The sequence below is a fragment of the Conger conger genome, chromosome 11 (genome assembly GCF_963514075.1).
Source record: "Conger conger chromosome 11, fConCon1.1, whole genome shotgun sequence".
Taxonomy (NCBI): domain Eukaryota; kingdom Metazoa; phylum Chordata; class Actinopteri; order Anguilliformes; family Congridae; genus Conger; species Conger conger.
This window is the reverse complement of record NC_083770.1, coordinates 20,490,603-20,509,459: the sequence shown is the minus strand read 5'-3', so window position 1 is coordinate 20,509,459 and position 18,857 is coordinate 20,490,603. Positions and strand designations below refer to the sequence as shown.

The 18,857-nt window shown below is 42.9% G+C and overlaps 2 protein-coding genes across 2 annotated transcripts in view; both read right to left on the bottom strand.

Annotated features, from left to right (window-relative positions):
• Positions 1–999: 999 nt before the first annotated feature.
• ctsla (cathepsin La) lies at positions 1,000–6,600 on the bottom strand. The gene is made up of 8 exons (XM_061260500.1): positions 6,460–6,600; positions 5,345–5,480; positions 5,035–5,157; positions 4,748–4,900; positions 3,803–4,027; positions 2,871–3,039; positions 1,783–1,900; positions 1,000–1,455 (listed from the first exon to the last, which is right to left on the bottom strand). The coding sequence occupies exons 2-8, from the start codon at positions 5,468–5,470 to the stop codon at positions 1,356–1,358; spliced, it is 1,014 nt and encodes a 337-aa protein (XP_061116484.1). The 5' UTR covers positions 5,471–5,480; positions 6,460–6,600; the 3' UTR covers positions 1,000–1,355.
• A 3,617-nt stretch (positions 6,601–10,217) lies between these two features.
• Positions 10,218–18,857, bottom strand: part of dapk1 (death-associated protein kinase 1) — a 66,745-nt gene continuing 58,105 nt past the window's right edge. Inside the window, exons 23-26 of the mRNA XM_061260499.1 lie at positions 17,064–17,202; positions 16,482–16,602; positions 14,961–15,149; positions 10,218–14,061 (exon numbers count right to left, since the gene is read on the bottom strand). Coding sequence (XP_061116483.1) covers positions 12,796–14,061; positions 14,961–15,149; positions 16,482–16,602; positions 17,064–17,202 — 1,715 coding nt within the window. The 3' untranslated portion in view covers positions 10,218–12,795. The remainder of the gene's footprint in view (positions 14,062–14,960; positions 15,150–16,481; positions 16,603–17,063; positions 17,203–18,857) is intronic.

Below are 18,857 nucleotides of genomic sequence, written 5' to 3'. Positions count from 1 at the left end.
AAATAAGCTACAGTAAATGGTTACAGTAAAATACACAGTGCTATCTGCTATAATACAAGTTGCTGAAAGATCAAAGTGTTCTTTTCATTTTAATGAGAATACATATTCTAATTCATAACCACTGTACAGCAAGTCTGCATTGGTGCATCTAAATTGAGTGACAGGCAAGATTTACCTGTTTAAACATGAAATCAGGACAAAAGCATCAAGGTGATGCAAAATCACTGGACTGTCATTGACCTATATGTAGACACAAGTCAGAAAAGGCAGCTTGTTTACTAATGAGACTAAGAGTCAATCCAGCACATGAAAAACCAGCCCGGCATAACTGCAAAACTCGCTTCAGTCTTGAACACCACAGAAACGCAACCAGATCCGATTAGGAATGGTACATTCCTTTCATGCAGCAAAATGGGTCATCTTATACCCAGTCTGTAAATAACGTCAACACACACATTTCTGAGACAGTTCCTTCTCAGCCGTACACAAGTGACATGGTAGAAAATGTTTATCTTGCATTGCAAAATAAGAAAGGAGAATATACAAATAAACCTTTGTCAGGACATTTAAACATTCACAGGCCTGCCTAAAAGGGTCTACTTCTGGTCTGTCATATAGAGGCCTAGAAAGGCACAACACCAATATAGAACAACCGGTTATCAATTGGTCTTAGGGTTAAAAATGCTGCCCTTCATGTATGGCTCGAGAAAGTGTCATTTTACCTTGATTAGTACATCATAAACTCCCCGACAAATCCATTATCGGCATAGAATGGTACAGCCATGAGCCTTCCTTTCTTCAATTTTTATTATATTTCTTCCCTCTTCTAAAGCAATGATAGATAATCTAGGACTGTTATCGTAGATATTGGAACTTGAACTTTATTTAGAGGAGGTGGCAGCAGAAATGAAGCCAGCATGTTTTTTTTTTTCTTCACTCCCAAGAACATCAGATCCCCTCTGTAACCAATACAGGACAAGAAGGCAACGGACAGGCAAATTGTTCAGGTTTAAATGTTTTAATTAACCGTGAAAGTAGAAAAACTATTTCCACCGATCAAGATGTAGAACACAAAACCTTTAAAATGATACTTCTATCGACTTTTCCACAAGTGAATGTATTTACAAGACAAAAAATACACCTAAAAACATTTAAAATCAATAAAAACCAAAGTATGGTGTAAAAACAATTTCATAATTCCCTAAGAACGGTTTCTTTAAAAACCACAAAACATTCGCTATGGTTTTTTTTTCCCTCCCACCCAAGCCTCAATAAGGCCACAATACCGACATGGTCCTTTCAAACCCGTGAAGAAAAATAAAAAATATATAACTAGGCATCTCAGTCCAGACAGGTTACACCAGGGGGTAGCTGGCAGCTGTCGCGATACCACAGTGGTTCTTCCTGTCCTTGGCCATGTAGATGTAGCCTTTGTCACCCCATTTCTCGCTCCAGCTGCAAAAAAGACAGACACCACCGTCAGCCAGGCCTGTCGGTTAGGTTGCGCACACACATGGGTCAAATGCGGAATCGTTTTATATCCAAATACTTTTCTACACTTTACTGAGCATGTCTATTGTACTGGAACCAATGATAAAATGAAGCCATTACTCATTTGACTCAGGTCTGGTTGCACATGCACAGAATTTTGCAAGCAAGGAGAATGTACAAGCACAACACACTACCATACTGACCAGACACCAAACAACACCAAAGGATCCCTTCAAGTGCCCAAGCCCATTTTGAATTTATAAATGATTCATGACTGTGTAAATGAGTTACCTGTTCTTGACGATCCAGTACTTCTTTCCATCGACATCCTGGCCCTGGAAACCGTAGCCCACAGCCAGCACCCCGTGATCCAGCTCTTCGCTGCTGCAGTCCTTCTCATAATAGATCCCTGTGCAACAAATGGCCCAGAACATTAGTTCCACGATGAGGCTTATTCAAATTAAGACGAGACACCTAGAGAAAGCTTCACGTTTACAAAATAGCTGAACATTTTATTTAATATTTAGTTCAGCCTGTTTGTGTCGAGAAATGTTGAGCCCCCCCCCCCAATTATATACGAAACATTTCATGGCATCAAAAATGATCTATACAGGGTTCTCATCATCGAGACGGAACAGACTTCCCCACATGTTACACTTCTCCATTTGTGTATGGTTTCATAATGAATTTCAACAACTATATGGATGTGGAACTGCCTTTGGTCAGATTGTTTCAACAAACTTCTTTAAATCCTAACAATTTTGGCAAAGGCATGAGAAAGTTCTGTGGTAAACTAAGCAGTGTTATCTTTATTTTGGGAGGAGGGGGAGGGGGTTTACTCTACAGGACAATTATACTTGTGTGTAAACCACTACCACGTGTACCTAGGTTTCATTATTGAACTGAAACTCATTTTGTCATTGCTGATGGAAGTGTCCAAAAGTACCTCCGTGCGAAAGCTTCAATGAGTTTGACAGACACCACCGATATTTATATCATGTTATAAATAACAAAAGCGTATGTCACCTGACCATCTGTGAAACCACCTGAAGCCACACCAGCAGCAGGTGGTTAGCTTAAAACAGTACACAACGAGTATGCCTCAGGCACTGGTAAAATGGAGGTCCAATCTGGTGTTGGTCCTGATTAACCCAATCAGTCCCAACAGTGCCGCATGGCACTCGACCAAACATTTTCAACCAATCAAAATGACTGCTAAACCATTGTTTTGAGCCCCTACTAAAACCTGACAAAATTCTCTCAAGTTCCTCAACCAAAGCCAAAACCCCTAGGGATTTGAGTGGAGCCACTCCATATTGTCTTGGGAACAAAAGGGTTAATCTGAGAAGACTTGCGACAGTGTCGCTGGGCGGGCTCACCAGATTGGTAGAACTGGAAGGACTCGTGACCGGCGTCGATGGCGACAGAGACAGGTCCCACTGAGGCCACGGCCCTCATCAGAGCCTTCTCCTTCCCGCTGGGAATGTCCACGAACCCGGTGTCGTTAGCAGAGTTGAACTTGGGGTCGTAGTGGCAGGGTTGGTCATCCTGAGAAAGCAGTGGGGTGCAGAACAGATCTTTAACAGGGGCTTGGTTTTTGGTACAGTTAACACACCAGAACACTAACATTGAGGCTTTTACATTTATTCAAGGGCGATTCTTCAGGGCGAGTTCGGTCAGCAGAACAAGGGGGCATAAATGGAAATTAGCAAAGGATAAATTCTACACAGATATTAAAAAGTATTTATTCCAAACAGAGAGTGGTCAGTTTGTGGAATAGCCTGCCAGGACATGTCTGTAGTGGTAAGAATAGGTGAGTATTGCTGGGCTGAATGGCCTGTTCTCGTCATTATATTGAGAAAACAGAACTATTTTGGTTCATGCCAAGTTCCTTCCTCATTGTATTTTTTCCTTTATCATTATCGCACTGTAGACACAAAAGCACAAGCTTAAATCTCAAAACCAACTCTGTACATATTTAAAAAATGCTGAGTCACACTGCATTATTAAAAAGTGTATTGGGTGGGATGTAGGGGCTTAAATGACAGCCCTACTAAGAGAGCTCTAAGTAAGAGGCATGGGGGTAGCCTATAGTCTAGTGCCTAAAGTACATGACTGGGACATGGTTGGCGATTCAACCCTGATGCAGCCACGAGAAGATCCGCACAGCTGTTGGGCCCTCGAGCAAGGATCTTAACCCCACATTTCTCCAGGAGGGATTGTCCCCTGCTTAGTCTAATCAACAGTAAGTTGCTTTGGATAAACATCTAAATAAAAAAAGTATATCATAATTATAAAAGCAGACACTTACAGTTCCCAGGTAAGGGTAGGAATCCTCAGAGTCCAGGCCATGGTTGTCCTCGATGTACTGGAAGGCCTGGTCCATCAGTCCACCGTTGCAGCCCTCGTTCCCCTCGGGTCTGGAGCACTCCACCAGGTTCTGCTCGCTGAGCGACACCAGCGATCCCGTCTTCCTGAACTGCTGTCCCTCCATGGCCCCGGTGGTGCTGAAGGCCCAGCAGGATCCACACTGACCCTGATGGACGGAGGAGAAGCAGGACCGGTCCGCTATTTAGCTCTAGTCTCACAATGCGACAAACCACCCACTGCACAACCCTAAAATGGCCCCTCTGCAGTGTCCTTCCCCTCCCACACGTTTTACATTACATACGCATTTGTAATGTAATGGTAACCAGATGTCCAAAGCAAGCGCAACACTTCAGATGTTTGTGCTTGCTTTGGACATTTGTTTACCACATCCAGCTTAAGCATATTTGGTGTATTTTCATTTCAGAAAGAAGCAGGTAAAAATCACCTCCCTTAGTCAAAGACCCTCCCTGTCTGTAAACATTCAGAAATATAGGAAGCCAAAGCTAATGCTGCACCTATAGAGAAGACATGGCCCTCCTCACATGGTTCAGTATCAATGTTCAACTGAGAAGAATTACTCAGATACGCCTAACTGCTAGCGGGTCATGTTGACTCAAATTGACAGTTTTATCTGTTCACTGTACTGCTATACAGTTTACCAAGTATATTTCAGCACACACTGCAGTCAAGTCTGCGATAACACCTTGGGAAAGTGGCTGAACCCATTTTGTATTACAGACACAGCCTTGGGTTTGGGCTATTCTGAACATGTTCTGCTTGTAACTGCAGTGTAGGGATGAACAATGGGAGTTGGGGGTGGTTGAGAGTTGGGTGTCAGTGTGGTAGAGGCAACCCAAACAAAGCTCTCGCATTCCTTAGCTCTCACCTGGTCTTTCACTGGAGTGACGTAGCCTTTCTCTCTCCAGTCTACCTGACGAGGGGCCTCCAAGAAATTGGGCTCCAGGAACACAGACCCCTTGAATTTCCTCTCCGGTTTCTGCTTGTAACCGTTCATGACCTGCCTGAACTCGTCATGTGTCTGTAGAAGTAAAAAAAAATATATATTTCTTTAAAGCAAAGTTTGTGACCACAGTATCCCACACCGTGCTGAATACATGCTTCTGTGGTACAAAAGGCGAAATATTTCAGGGGTAGTAATTTAAGTTCACCCACCATGTCCCCAAAGTGGTTCATTCCCAGGCGATAAGAATGCTTTCCCATGGAGTGCTCCAGATTGTGCATTTCGATCTTTTTCAGGTTTTTCTCCCAAACCATTCGCCTCCAGCCTTCTTCCTTCTGAAAAGCACAGATTCTCATGTAGTGTTACATTGTGGTCATCCCTGATGCCAACAGATCTGGATTTCATAACATTAGCTTAAGCCACAGAATATTTCTGAACATTGTACCCAGTCGTTTCATACACATGATAATGCACTTGTAGTCACAAATTAGTTATTAATATTTTTTCTGTCTGAAAACCCACCTCATGGTACTTTTTACTGTGCCAGTTCTTCCATTGTTCCCAGTGGTCGTTCAACTGGGAGTCGAAACTGGGAGCAGCGAGCACAACACCGAGGAACAGTGTGAACGACAACACCACAAGATTCATGGCGACAAAACTGGACAAAGAAAAAAAAGATCAGTTTCCAGTGTCAGGGCAGGGAACTCCATACTCATAGTTCTATTATAAAAGCAAAACTTAAGAAAAAGTATATTCTTAAGGAAATTTGCATCGCCGACAAAATACTTAATCGTTACAAGGTCAGATTATATTTCAGATTTTAGACGATTCCTTTTAAAGGGCTGATCCCTTTGTATCCCCCAGGGATATGGCGACATACTAGATCGTTAGAATACAGTAACAATAGCAAAACAGCTTTGTATTTCAAACATAGAAAACATCACGTGTCCACGCAAACACGACGAGTTCGGTAGATTAGCGATCAGATGTACAAATGAACAAATATACGTAACCGATCACCAATTTAACTCGTATAGAACTAAGGGTATGGGATGTGGTAGGGTAGGGTAGGGTAGGGGGGAGGAGGAGGAGGGAGGGAATGTTCTCGCTTTGTTCCTGCAAGTCACGGGATAAGGGCGCCTCCAAACCAAGCTGAATCATTAAACGGGAACAAACATGGATCGGAGCCAAGGAAATCGATACGAGAAGAGATACGGTTTCAGCGGAATAGAAACGAGTTTGGCTGCATTCAGAGCCGGAAAAAAACCAAAGCTAACTTGAACTCGCTACCAGCGATTCTTATTTACGCCCAGAGAGGAAAAGAAAAACAACGCACACATTGAGCTTAGGCGTTACACAATGTTCTCCAGCGGGGACCACAATATCAAACAAATAAGACAAGACGCTAATTCACGCTAGCTAATATTGCACCAATATGAACAAACTAAAATAGAATAAACATGCAAAGCACATCTTGTAACCTCGCAACACAAGTAGCCGATCTTCTAAAATAAAGATAGTCCAGCTTTTACAATAGCCTAGCAAATACTATATCGGCATAGGAACATCGTATCCGTAGAAAGATAAATTACATTGAATAGGTACACACAGCAATTTGAGTACGATGTTACACTTACTATGCGGTGGGCAACGAAGTAATCTGTCCACGAAAGCTTAGACTCCGAGGTTTATAACGTTATGGCTGGACTGTATACGTCGCACACAAGAGATCTCTGATTGGCTGAAATAAGACAAACTCCACAAATCTTGATCCCGCCTATGATCTTTGCATGTGATCTAGCTACAAACACGTGACAAAGACCTTTTTGGGAATTTAACGGGAATGGGAAGGACTAATAGAGGAAGTGGAGTTAAAGGGACCACAGTGCCGTAAAATGTTTTTGTTTTATGGTTAAACAATAATACGACAAGCCCAGGGTTTGTATGCGTACATAAACCACCTTATGTTTATTAAACGCTGACCAGCCGGCCACTGAAGACAGCGGCGTGAAAAAGAATGGTGTAGCTAGGCCTTTATGAACCAATAAACGAACAACCTTTTTTGTTGGACAAGCAGCGATACCATTTCAATACTATTATAACTATGACTGTATAATTTCGTATCGACGAGTGGTTGCAGGTAATGTCAGCATAAATATCTATCATGTCTCAAAGCGTTATGCGGAAAACTCCAAGCGTCCCAAATGCTCTTTGACAAGCATGGGTAGCGCACACAGGTTACAACAGGTATAGGGCAACAGCTTCTGTCGTGTCATTCTCACATGACAAAATTGCGAAATAGTTCGCAACAGCGTATTTTGCATGAACAGATGCTACGGCTGTTTATTTCGCATGCTAAAATATTTGAGGAGGCAACAAATTTTTACCTCTTTCGTACAAACTTAATTTTGAACTAACGATAAAGCATTCAATAATACATTCAGTGTTTAATTTATTATTATTATTATTATTATTATTATTATTATTATTATTATTATTATTATAACATGATACGGTTAATTCAATACACAGACATATACATACAAACACTATTAACATGAGCAATGTGCCATTTATTAGTTACACGTCATCTTATGTTATATTATTCTTAACTTTGCTTAAAGTAGTGCATACTGAATTAATTCATTCACAAAATGACATTGGGCTTGGAGTCTGTCCATTTATGGATGTGGAATTTACCCATAATGATCAATAATTGTACGAAGTAACATATATCTTTCTCTATCTTGTCAATCTTAAAGTAAATCAAAACATCAATGCCATGAAACTCAGTGTCCTATCCTTACAAAGTAATGTGACTTGTTTTTTGCTTATGTGATGTGACTTGCATCAGGTGATCAGAATCTACCACGTGGACAAAAAGCTTCCTATAGATTCTGACAGAATTGTGCAAACGACCGGAATGTTGTTTGATGGAAGAATCATTGTTGAACACACATCAAATTAAACGCTTGTGTAAATTGTCACAGATCACGTTAAGGTATAATAATGAATAATGCACGTGGCCCTACCTAGATTGTGATATCGTGAAATTGTGCAGCTATATTTACAGATTGAATCGAGGTGTGATATCGTAAAAAAATATCGTATTTGCTGCGAGCAGGAAGTTGAAGATTGGTCTGATGTTGTCACCATGGAATAAACAAAACGATATCCTGTTCAGATAGACTCCAACACAATCTTATCTTGTGATTGCAAAAGTGACCCAATGGAAAGTTATCCAACTTTTATAACAGACTTCTCTGACCCAAATAGTGCAAGCCTTTTATTTTTCCAGTCACAACAGAGGGAAATAGATCTCCAGATCTATTTTTCTAGTGTGATCATGCTCTTTGAAATGCAATGCCTTCTTGGTTATGAAAATACAATGGTCTAAAACTCGACAAGGTCTGCAGCGGGAGCGTATGACAGTGTCCTGCATGATCTCTGATTGGTCATGTAATCATGCTTTGCACTGTTTCCGTCTACTTGGCAGTTTCCTCCTACATGCCAACCTGGGCAGATCTGCCCACAGACCTACAAACGCAATGTTGCATATTATACATCTAATTCCATATTAAATCTCATTATAATCAAGTCAAATGGTCATAATAGCACAAATTGATGCTACATTACTGATTATCTTGCATCCAGTATGGTTCTTTTATTGACAATACTGCGCTAATCAGATCTAACCTAAGATTACATATTAAAGTGTTGGGGATGACAAACCAGTTTAAAGGTAGAACAAAAAGCTCAGTAACTTGTCACTGAAGTGCCCCCCTCGCTGACAAATGGAGGTGAAGAATCCCCTATGGTTGTCCAGGGGAATATTAATGACTTCCATGTTGCTTTTTTAAAATTTTTTAAGGCCTCTCTGATGCTTTTACATGGCTTCCAACCGAACGGTTGTGGTTTTATACCCCAGTAGCATGCAGAAAGGCTCTTTTTGGTATAGAAGGCAAGATCAGTAGGAAAGGGGAAATTAACCCTCAGAGCACTGTGAAACAGTGGTTTCTATTAACAATTGTTCACACCATTCTTTTCAGTTAACCATTAACTGTCATTTTAACATGTTAGCTCATCTTCGCTCATCAAAAAAGAGCCTGTTGATGTCAGATGACAAGGTCACTGTTGTTCAGATCTGCGAACAAACTTCTGATTATGATCACCGACAAAATGATAAAGTAACTGAAATTTATCAGTAACATTACATTCCTTCCTTCCTTTCAATGATGTCAAATTATAAAATGGCCATATTGCTGGTTAGCACAATTATTCCTTCTAAAACTGTAAACCTGATGTCAGGTTAGTCCCCTTTAAATCCATAGAACTGCAGGATCTGCATTTTGGAATGAAAATTTTGAGGGAAGTCATGCACAACTTCAAAACAAAACATGGGTTCAAAGGTACATGGTTGCGTAAAGCATTTGTGTTGTACACAAAAATAGACAGCATGTGATCATTAACCCCTGAAGGAGCTCTCTGCAGACAATGATAGAGCAGAGACATGCCCTATGCCAGACGTATCGGGGAGAAGCAGAAAAACAAACACTGTGGATCAGGCAGTTCTGTATGCATGTCTGCACTGAATGCAGTTTGCTTTCCAAATTATGTGACGTGAGAAGTTGACAGCTGATTCTTCTGCCCCCATCTCAAGGGAAGTTTTGGTTCTGTGTGAGAGCCCGCTGTCACACACTGTAAAACCAAAATGCGAATTGAACAGTCAGTCTCACCTTTAATCATTGAAGAAGACATTAAAACGCAATGAAAAAATAGTAAAAACTTAATTATTAAAGACCAGTGAGTACTTTGATTAAACTGCCATACCCATATGTGCTTTTTACAGCACGTCATAGATTGTAGACCAATTCCAACCTGCCTTTCAAAATGACACTATGATGGCAGTCTAATAACCTAATAATATATGGAACAGCTCAAGAACAACTCAATCTTTGCAGTTTAAAATAACGACATGAGGGGTGGCCTCCAGCTCATTGCAATTTCTTCCCCGATTAAGAAAGACCCAATATAACTGCTCTTATGCTCTTCCAACCTGCATGAAAGACTCATAATATATGAACGGTAAAGTGAGAATCTAAATAACGCATTAAAATACTGTAATCCAGTAAGATCTTGGATCTGCAAACTCAAGGAAATGAGCCGGCCATACAGTGCCAGTACAAGCCATGGCAGGGTTGTCAGAGTCCCAAGTTTGTTGTCGACACAAAACAAGTCGATCCAAACACTAAAATCAATGCAAGATAAAGCTTCAAAGAAATCTCAGGAACACAATCTGAAAAGGAGCGACAGACAACATTGTAGTTCAAGGTACTTGTCTGAAAAACAATCACATGTTATGGCTTAGCAGTGGGAGAAAAAGAAGGCGAGGTCATCAGGTAAACAATTTATTATAAAAATGTACTACACTATAAAGTTTAAGGAAGTATTAAGGACACAGCATTCCAAGACATGCTTTAAGAACATAATGGTATAAATAGAACAAATATTCTTGTGCAAAGAAATGGCTGTACAAATAGTCTTAGTTACACCGGATTCTTTCCCCTCAAATGGACCACGACAGGGTCACAGAAAAGTACGAATTGAAGAACAACCCCCTGCAAAAATCACAATCATTTCACATTAAGACTTTTGAAGGCTACTGTTATTCCTCCAGTAATTGACGTTAAGACTGTGCCTTTTTGGAATGAGAAAATTGGTTTGTTTCATTTCCCTTTTAGAGATATTGTTTTACAGCTTGGCTGCAATGTAACCGTGTAGTCCAGAGGCAGTCGACTGTCCACACGTGAGTGACCACCACCCCTTTGTCTTTGTGCTGTGCTGTTATCTTTCGCTGTATCCGACGGACACTTCCAGAAGTTCCCAAAACAAAAAGACGGCTTGAAGAAAATGCAGCACATGATTGGATACATTGCCATTGTGCTGGCTATCCAAAAACTTAAACCATTAAGACATAGTTCATTCCAGTTTCAATATTTTTTTGTTTTGGGTGAGTCACCCTTTGATGGCGCCTTTCGGATCCAAACAGAGAAGATGTACAGTATAGGGAAGATGGAGCACATTTCTTGAAGGCCTCAATATTTACAAAAATTGTTACATTCTCATATACTGTTACTGGGTACCTTTCAGGGCCATGGACAGAATTAATAGCTTTACCAACATAAAAAATATCATGATGCCCTACTTTCTTTGATTGCATTCATTTAGTAATGCCTGTTGTGAAGCATCGTAAATGAGTCGAAACTCTATATGACAGACCTATTTCCAAAGAGAATCAAACTTAATCTATTGTGGGGCGACATGGCTCAGGCAGCAAGAGCAGTCGTCTGGCAGTCGGAGGGTTGCCGGTTCGATCCTCCGCCCGGGCTGTGTCGAAGTGTCCCTGAGCAAGACACCTAACCCCCAAATGCTCCTGACGAGCTAGTCGGCGCCTTGCAAGGCAGCCAATCGCCGTCTGTGTGTGAGTGTGTGTATGAATGGGTGAATGAGAAGCATCAATTGTACAGCACTGGATGAAGGGGCTATATAAATGCCAACCATTTACCAAAACAAACTGGGCCATTTTTAAATGTTGCTTCACAAAGTATTAGGATGGGTAGAGTTAAACAGGAATACTTGATCATGCTTCTAAGGACACGAAAGCATGAAATTGACCCTTTTCTTAGTTTGACTCAGATACATACACAGTATTGGTACAGCAGGTCTGCATGAATTTATAATGATGTTTTACAATGTAAGGGGACGAGGTGAATATCAGTGTTATTGGAACATGTAAATATATCTTTTCATTTGTAACAATGCTCATGGTACATTTTGGCATTTAGTTTTTTTTGCCAAAAATTGGTCAGCCTGGTCAAATAAGTGATTCAGAAGTATATTACTTACTTAAATAATCAGCTTGTATATTGACAATCTTTGAGGAGCAACTAGCAGATCTGTGATACCAGTATTTTACCAATTTAGTATAAATGAAGCAAAGGAACTGAGCACTTAAAATGGCAGAACATAAAAGTAATGATAGCTCCTTCAGCTCAGACTCCATCTTGAAAGATTTAGTTTTTCTGCTGTTCCTGAATCCTTTGGAGATACAAGCCCTGCACCATTTTAGTCTTGTTCTTCCACCATTTTGGTAGTTCTGGAATGTATACGATGTGTAGTTTTAACACCCCTCATTAGCTCAGGACTAGCACTATCGTTTCCCCTGAAGAGCCATGTTGGATAACACTGCTTTACATTGCTAAACTCACTCTAGAAGCAGCTCTCTGGGGATACCCTCCAGCTCCAATACTTTTACATATTTTTCAGGGTTGTTTATTTCTAGGTAGGTGTATTTGTTTTCCTTTTTTTGGGGCACTTCCTCCAAAAAGGGGCTAAATTTGTGCATGGAAACCTCTTTTGGTAAACACACCTTCCCTGGCTAGGCTCTTTTCGGGAGGTAGCGGGTTTGTCTAATACAATGGTTTAAAAGGATGGTTAGACTGATAACAGAATACCATCACACCAAGGCACTCATTATTTGAACTCTTTACAGTTCATGCTGCCACACATATAATTAACCTAGTTTCTAAATTTAAGAATTTTTAAGTAAACAGCTAAAGCAAGGACTTTAATTTAAATAGATAAAACAATCCCAGTTCGAAAAACAGAACATCAGACGTTGATGAAGTTTCACAAAAGCGTTTTTCAATTCATTGTGATGGTAATGCGGTGACAATAAAGGTGGCAGTGGCACTAATTTGTGTTTGGAAATGTAATTATATATAAAAAAATAAATAAAAGTTACATGAATCATTCGTTCAGGGCCAACCAGGGGAAATAAACCATTCGTAAAAAGAAAGGGCCACAGTTGTGGACACGTAAGACTGGGCTGTGGACTGGGGTTTTGTACAGCAGAGTTTTTGAGTGGCCGGTCCCCATAAGGATTGCACTTTATGTCCCAAACCGCACGGCGCTCACCGCGATATGACCGAGCTGATGGAGTTGTAGGATGTCCCGCCATTGCAGGTGGGCCCGTAGCTGTCCGGGGCGGGCGCCTCCAGGTTGACCCTGAAGACGGGCGCGGACTTTAACAGGAAGTCCGCGGCGTCCCGGCGCCCCAGCTCCCGGAGCCGACCCATGAGGACCCCCACCGTGCTTTCGGGACGCCCGCTCCACTCCTGCAGGAGCACGGCTGTGGGACTGGGCTGGGAAGTCTGGTTGGCCGGAGGGGTCCCATTGGGTGTCCCGTTGGGCGTCCCGTTGGGCGTGCTGTACTTGGCCACCAGGTCCGAGAGGCCCAGGTTCATGGCCAGGAGGCACCAGTCCTTGCCTAGGGCGTCGGGCGGGTCCAGGAGCCGGCTCAGCTTCCTCCGGGCCAGGAGGCAGACCTCCGACATGTGGACGTCGGTCCCCAGACTGCCCTGGCGGTAGACCTCCGCGCAGCCGAAGCTCAGGATGCTGCTGAAGCTCTCCTTGTAGCCGCCCATGGTGTTGGCCAGCGAGGTCTCTCTTTGGGCCTGGGCCCGGTAGAAGTCCTTGGGCTGGTAGATCATGACGGGTCCATGGTGCTCCCGCAGCTGCTGGGGGCTCAGGTAGTACTTGGCGGTCAGGAGACTCGGGAGGGTGGCGGCCAGAAGGTTGTCGATGATGCTGCAGATGAGGTCGAGAAGGGCGTAGCACTTGATGCGGTCCGAGTCGGGCCCTCTGACCTGCACCTCCACGCCCTGCCCGTGGTTGACCAGGAGGACCATCACCTCGGCTCCACCGTGAGCGATTTTGGCGCCGTTGTTCCACAGCCGGATGTCATCGCCCTCTGGCTTCTGCTGGTGGCTCCAGCGGCAGAGGTTGACCTGCAGCTTGTGGAAGAGTCCGCAGGGGAAGGGCGTCAGGTGTTCTGCGGGCACCACCCTCACCCCCCCGTAGACCAGCGCCTCCTCCTCCTCCTCCTCCGTCCAGGAGCGCTGGAGCCCGTTGGTCTTGATGAGAGCGGGGATGTCCACCATGGTGGGGTTGCTGAGGTCACGGGCGCAAATGTCCATGGCGTCGAGGATCTGGAGAAGCTCGTCCACGTCGCTCTCGCCCACCAGCCCCTGCACTTCCTCCAGCCTGTAGCGCCCCCTGTAGTGGTGGATGGCCTTGGGCGTCTCGACAGACAGGATCCTGCCCAGGACACCGCTGCAAAGCCATCGAGGGTCCAGCAGAACCACGTCCTGCACCGTCTCGCTCTGCATGTTGTTTATCTGTGTGGGAGAGAGAGCGGGTCAGGAAGTGGTCAGAAGGAACAGCTGCACCCGGTCACACACAGCTGTGTCATGACCCTGAGTCAGGATGACTCATTACCTGATTCACTCATTCATGAACTGTATGAACAGTGACCTCTAGTGGTATATTAATGCAGGAGAACTAAATGGTCCGCATCTATAAAGCGCCTTTATCCAAAGCACTGTACAATTGATGCTTCTCATTCACCCATTCACACACACACACACACACACACACACTAACAGTGATTGGCTGCCATGCAAGACACCAACCAGCTCGTCAGGAGCAATTGGGGGTTAGGTGTCTTGCTCAGGTACAGACACTTCGACACACCCAGGGCGGGATCACTCTGGCAACCCTCCAACTGCCAGACCACTGCTCTTATCTTGTGAGCCAATGTTGTAGAAAAAGCTAAAGCACAGGTTCCCAGCCCTATTCCTGGAAATCTACTGCCCATGTCATTTCTGGGTTTCATTTCTGTTTCGCAACAGTGAGGATGACTCATTACCAGCATTACTACCAGTGCTGGAGTAGAATGATTCAATACCAATAGGCCAGTACTGGAATGTTAAATGACTCAACAGCAATGTCTTGTGAGACATTAGTGCTGGTTAATTAGAAATATCTAAAGAAATGACTGTTTTTTTTAAAGCTTTTTTTGCCAATTAATAATAATATTATTATTATTAGGACTTTGTACAGACATATACCTTACCAGGACTGAATTACCAGGATGTGGTGAATATGAAGATGATGTTGTGGATATGAAGATAGATGTGGTGAATATGAAGATAGATGTAGTGAATATGAAGATAGATGTGGTGAATATGAAGATAGATGTGGTGGATGTGACCTATTAAATGGAGCACATACACACCTCCCCCATGCTGTGTAGCTGTGAGGCCACCTCCCTCAAGTCCTCCTCGCTGACCAGGGGGTTTATCTGCTCCTGCACGTCCAGCACAAACTGCTGCCAGGACATGAGCTGGTTGGGCCCATTCAGCTTCCTCCAGGAGGGCAGGGTGGAGACAATCCGCTCACACAGGAGCGTCATGGGCTGGACCGTCTGGAGAGAGAGATATCCAACACTGAGTGCCACAGGTAGCTATATTTACAGAGAGCCATATGGAGCTATATACAGAGTCCCATAGGAGCTTTATACAGAGAGAGAGTCCCATATGAGCTTTATACAGAGAGAGAGTCCCATATGAGCTTTATACAGAGAGAGAGTCCCAAAGGAGCTTTATACAGAGAGAGAGTCCCATACAAGCTTTATACAGAGACAGAGTCCCATAGGAGCTTTACACAGAGAGAGTCCCATATGAACTTTATACAGAGAGAGAGAGAGAGTGAGAGTGAGAGTGAGAGTGAGAGTGAGAGTGAGAGTCCCATATGAGCTTTATACAGAGAGAGTCCCATAGGAGCTTTATACAGAGAGAGAGTCCCATATGAACTTTATACAGAGACAGAGTCCCATATGAGCTTTATACAGAGAGAGAGTCCCATATGAGCTTTATACAGAGACAGAGTCCCATATGAGCTTTATACAGAGAGAGTCCCATAGGAGCTTTATACAGAGAGAGAGGGAGAGTCCCATATGAGCTTTATACTGAGATAGTCCCATAGGAGCTTTACACAGAGAGAGTCCCATAGGAGCTTTATACAGAGAGAGAGTCCCATAGGAGCTCTATACAGAGAGAGTCCCATATGAGCTTTATAAAGAGAGAGAGAGTCCCATAGGAGCGTTATACAGAGAGAGAGGGAGAGTCCCATAGGAGCGTTATTCAGAGAGAGAGGGAGAGTCCCATAGGAGCTTTATACAGAGAGAGAGGGAGAGTCCCATAGGAGCTTTATACAGAGAGAGAGAGAGAGTCCCATAGGAGCTTTATACAGAGAGAGTCCCATAGGAGCTTTACACAGAGAGAGTCCCATAGGAGCTTTATACAGAGAGAGAGTCCCATATGAGCTTTAAAGAGAGAGAGTGTCCCATAGGAGCTTTATACAGAGAGAGTCCCATAGGAGAGAGAAAGAGAGAAAGAGAGAGAGAGAGAGAGAGAGAGAGAGAAAGAGAGAAAGAGAGAAAGAGAGAGAGAGAGAGAGAGAGAGAGAGAGAGAGAGAGAGAGAGCCATTGGGGACTTTATACAGAGTCCATTATTTTAGAATTATAATCATTCTGTGATTTATGCTTTGAAAGCTAAATGAATAATATAATTAAACTTAATTTGCTAGACAAACAGGTGCAGAACAGTTAAAGCCTTTTTTCTTTTTTCCCCCCCATTTGTGTTTGAGACAGAGCAACAAGTTCACGGCGTGTTCAAACATGTCCCCAGCAGGTGTTCTGTGGAGAAACGGGACATTCTTTTTGAAACGGTGACTTGATTAAAACAGAAGACTTACAGAAATGATAGAATTTCGAAGCTCCTGAAGATGATTTCTCAGCAGTTTTATGTCTCTCGAGTTAGACGCCCCGGCGTCCATGACATAAAGCTTTTCGGAGATCTGAAGGTCATGGCCAAACCTAGACAATTATTCAAGTAAGATTTGGGGAAAAACAACAGTATTTTGTTTTCAGTATTACATTTCAATTCTGCCGGCCAACCTTCTGAAATAAAACCACAAGGAATGTTCAGAGAGAGACCGCAGAATATGCACTCATTACAAGACTTAAGCCATGCGTACAGATGACATACACACTAAAAACAGATGTATTAAAAACAACACATAACATGCCATTTTGTAAACACAGCTCCATGTCTAGTTAAGAACAACACATTTTGTATTACTTTCAACAGTCTGTGTTAAAAGTCCCCCTTTTAATGCTTAACACAAAAGCAGTAACATTGGCACATCATTTGTTGAAAGTAACACAAAAGTAGTACAGTAACACAGAAAGTGTGTAGGATATTAACACATCCTTCTTTAACACATCCTTTAGTGCACAGTGGGAAGGTCACATGGAGATTGAATCAGACAGGATACCTGGTTCTGACTTCTTTAAGGAGACACCTCTCCTTGTCGTAGCCAAACTCTCCTCCAAAGGTGCGAGGCAGGTTCACGATGTCGGCATGTGTGGCCACCAGCACAACCTGTAGGGGGTTCTTAATCTTTCCACTGAAGGCTGCAAAATAAAACAAAGGGCCTTGTGTGAGGGACCTGAGCATTCTGGGATTGATTACGGTCTACACGGGGCGAACAAGGCAATCGCTGTAGCAAAACCTCTGCATGATTTCACAGGCAATACTGAAACAACTTTGACTGGGGCTAGATAGCTTTGTTCACATATACTAGAGACCATGGGATGCTCACAATTTGCATGCCTAAGACTCATTATTATTAATAAGTCATCAGACCAGGGAGGGATATGATTGCATTCTGGAATGTAATAATGTAAGCAATGCGCCACCAATTTAGGGAAGGCGAAGGCACCTTGAAAGGCCATTTGGAAAGGAAAATTAGAATACACAATGCAGAAGAGTGAGACTAATGCAAAAAGGGAAAACACTAAAAATGCATAAAGAGTAATTGCCTTATGTGTTCACAGAGCAGGATCTACTTACTCCAAGACAATAACGAAAGATAATTTTATTCAAAATATATATACATATATATATATATATATATATATATAAACAAATATACCAAATAACAAAGTAAATTAAAATGAATGAAAGAGAGTTGAAAGTGGTGGTATACACAGGCTGAGGCCAGTATACACAATACAGCTAACAAGAACCCACAGTACACCTGCAGGGGCTGTAGGGACCAGGGCAAGGCCTTCATAGCAGCTCTTTCTTCCTGGTGTGTAGTAAAGTAAGACCAAGTGTGTTACACTTCTTACTAAAGTAAAACCAAGTTTGTTACACTTCTTACTAAAGTAAGACCAAGTGTGTTACATTACATTACATTATTGGCATTTGGCAGACGCTCTTATCCAGAGCGACGTACAGTTGATGAGACTAAGCAGGACACAGTCCTCCCCTGGAGCAATGCAGGGTTAAGGGCCTTGCTCAAGGGCCCAACGGCTGTGCGGATTTTATTGTGGCTACACCGGGATTAGAACCACCGACCATGCGTGTCCCAGTCCTTTACCTTAACCACTACGCTACAGACCACTGCAGGTTACACTTCTTAGTAAAGTAAGACCAAGTGTGTTACACTTCTTACTAAAGTAAGACCAAGTGAGTTACACTTCTAAGACCAAGTGTGTTACACTTGATGGTAAATGGTAAATGGTTGGCATTTATATAACGCCTTTATCCAAAGCGCTGTATGATTGCTGCTTCTTATTCACCCATTTATACACACACTCACACACCAACGGCGATTGGCTGCCATGCAAGGCACCGACCAGCTTGTCAGGAGCATTTTGGGGTTAGGTGTCTTGCTCAGGGACACTTCGACAGCCCAGGCAGGGGATCGAACAGGCAACCCTCCGACTGCCAGACGACTGCTCTTACTGCCTGAGCCATGTCGCCCCCTTACTAAAGTCACTTCTTACTAAAGTAAGACCAAGAGTGCTACACTTCTTACTAAAGTATGATCAAGTATGTTACACTTCTTACTGAAGTACTTTCCTAGTAAAACATATTTCACCATGTTACCTCTTGCTTGTTGCAACTGACAAATAGCACAGCACTTCTTTTTTAAATGCCGTAGCTCACAAGAGACAGGTTAGACCTGAAAGGCATTACTCCTATGCCATTACACAATCCATGAAAACATGAAAACATACTGAGGACAAAACACACACCAGGCCCCAGGCTTGTGATAAAG

Bases quoted from the DNA above. Each gene is read 5' to 3' on its own strand.
- ctsla (XM_061260500.1), bottom strand. From the start codon at position 5,470: ATGAATCTTGTGGTGTTGTCGTTCACACTGTTCCTCGGTGTTGTGCTC. The intron at 4,901-5,034 runs GTGGGTGAACTT...TTACTTCTACAG, and splicing joins TGAACCACTTTGGGGACATG to ACACATGACGAGTTCAGGCA. The intron at 4,028-4,747 runs GTGAGAGCTAAG...TCCGTCCATCAG, and splicing joins TCACTCCAGTGAAAGACCAG to GGTCAGTGTGGATCCTGCTG.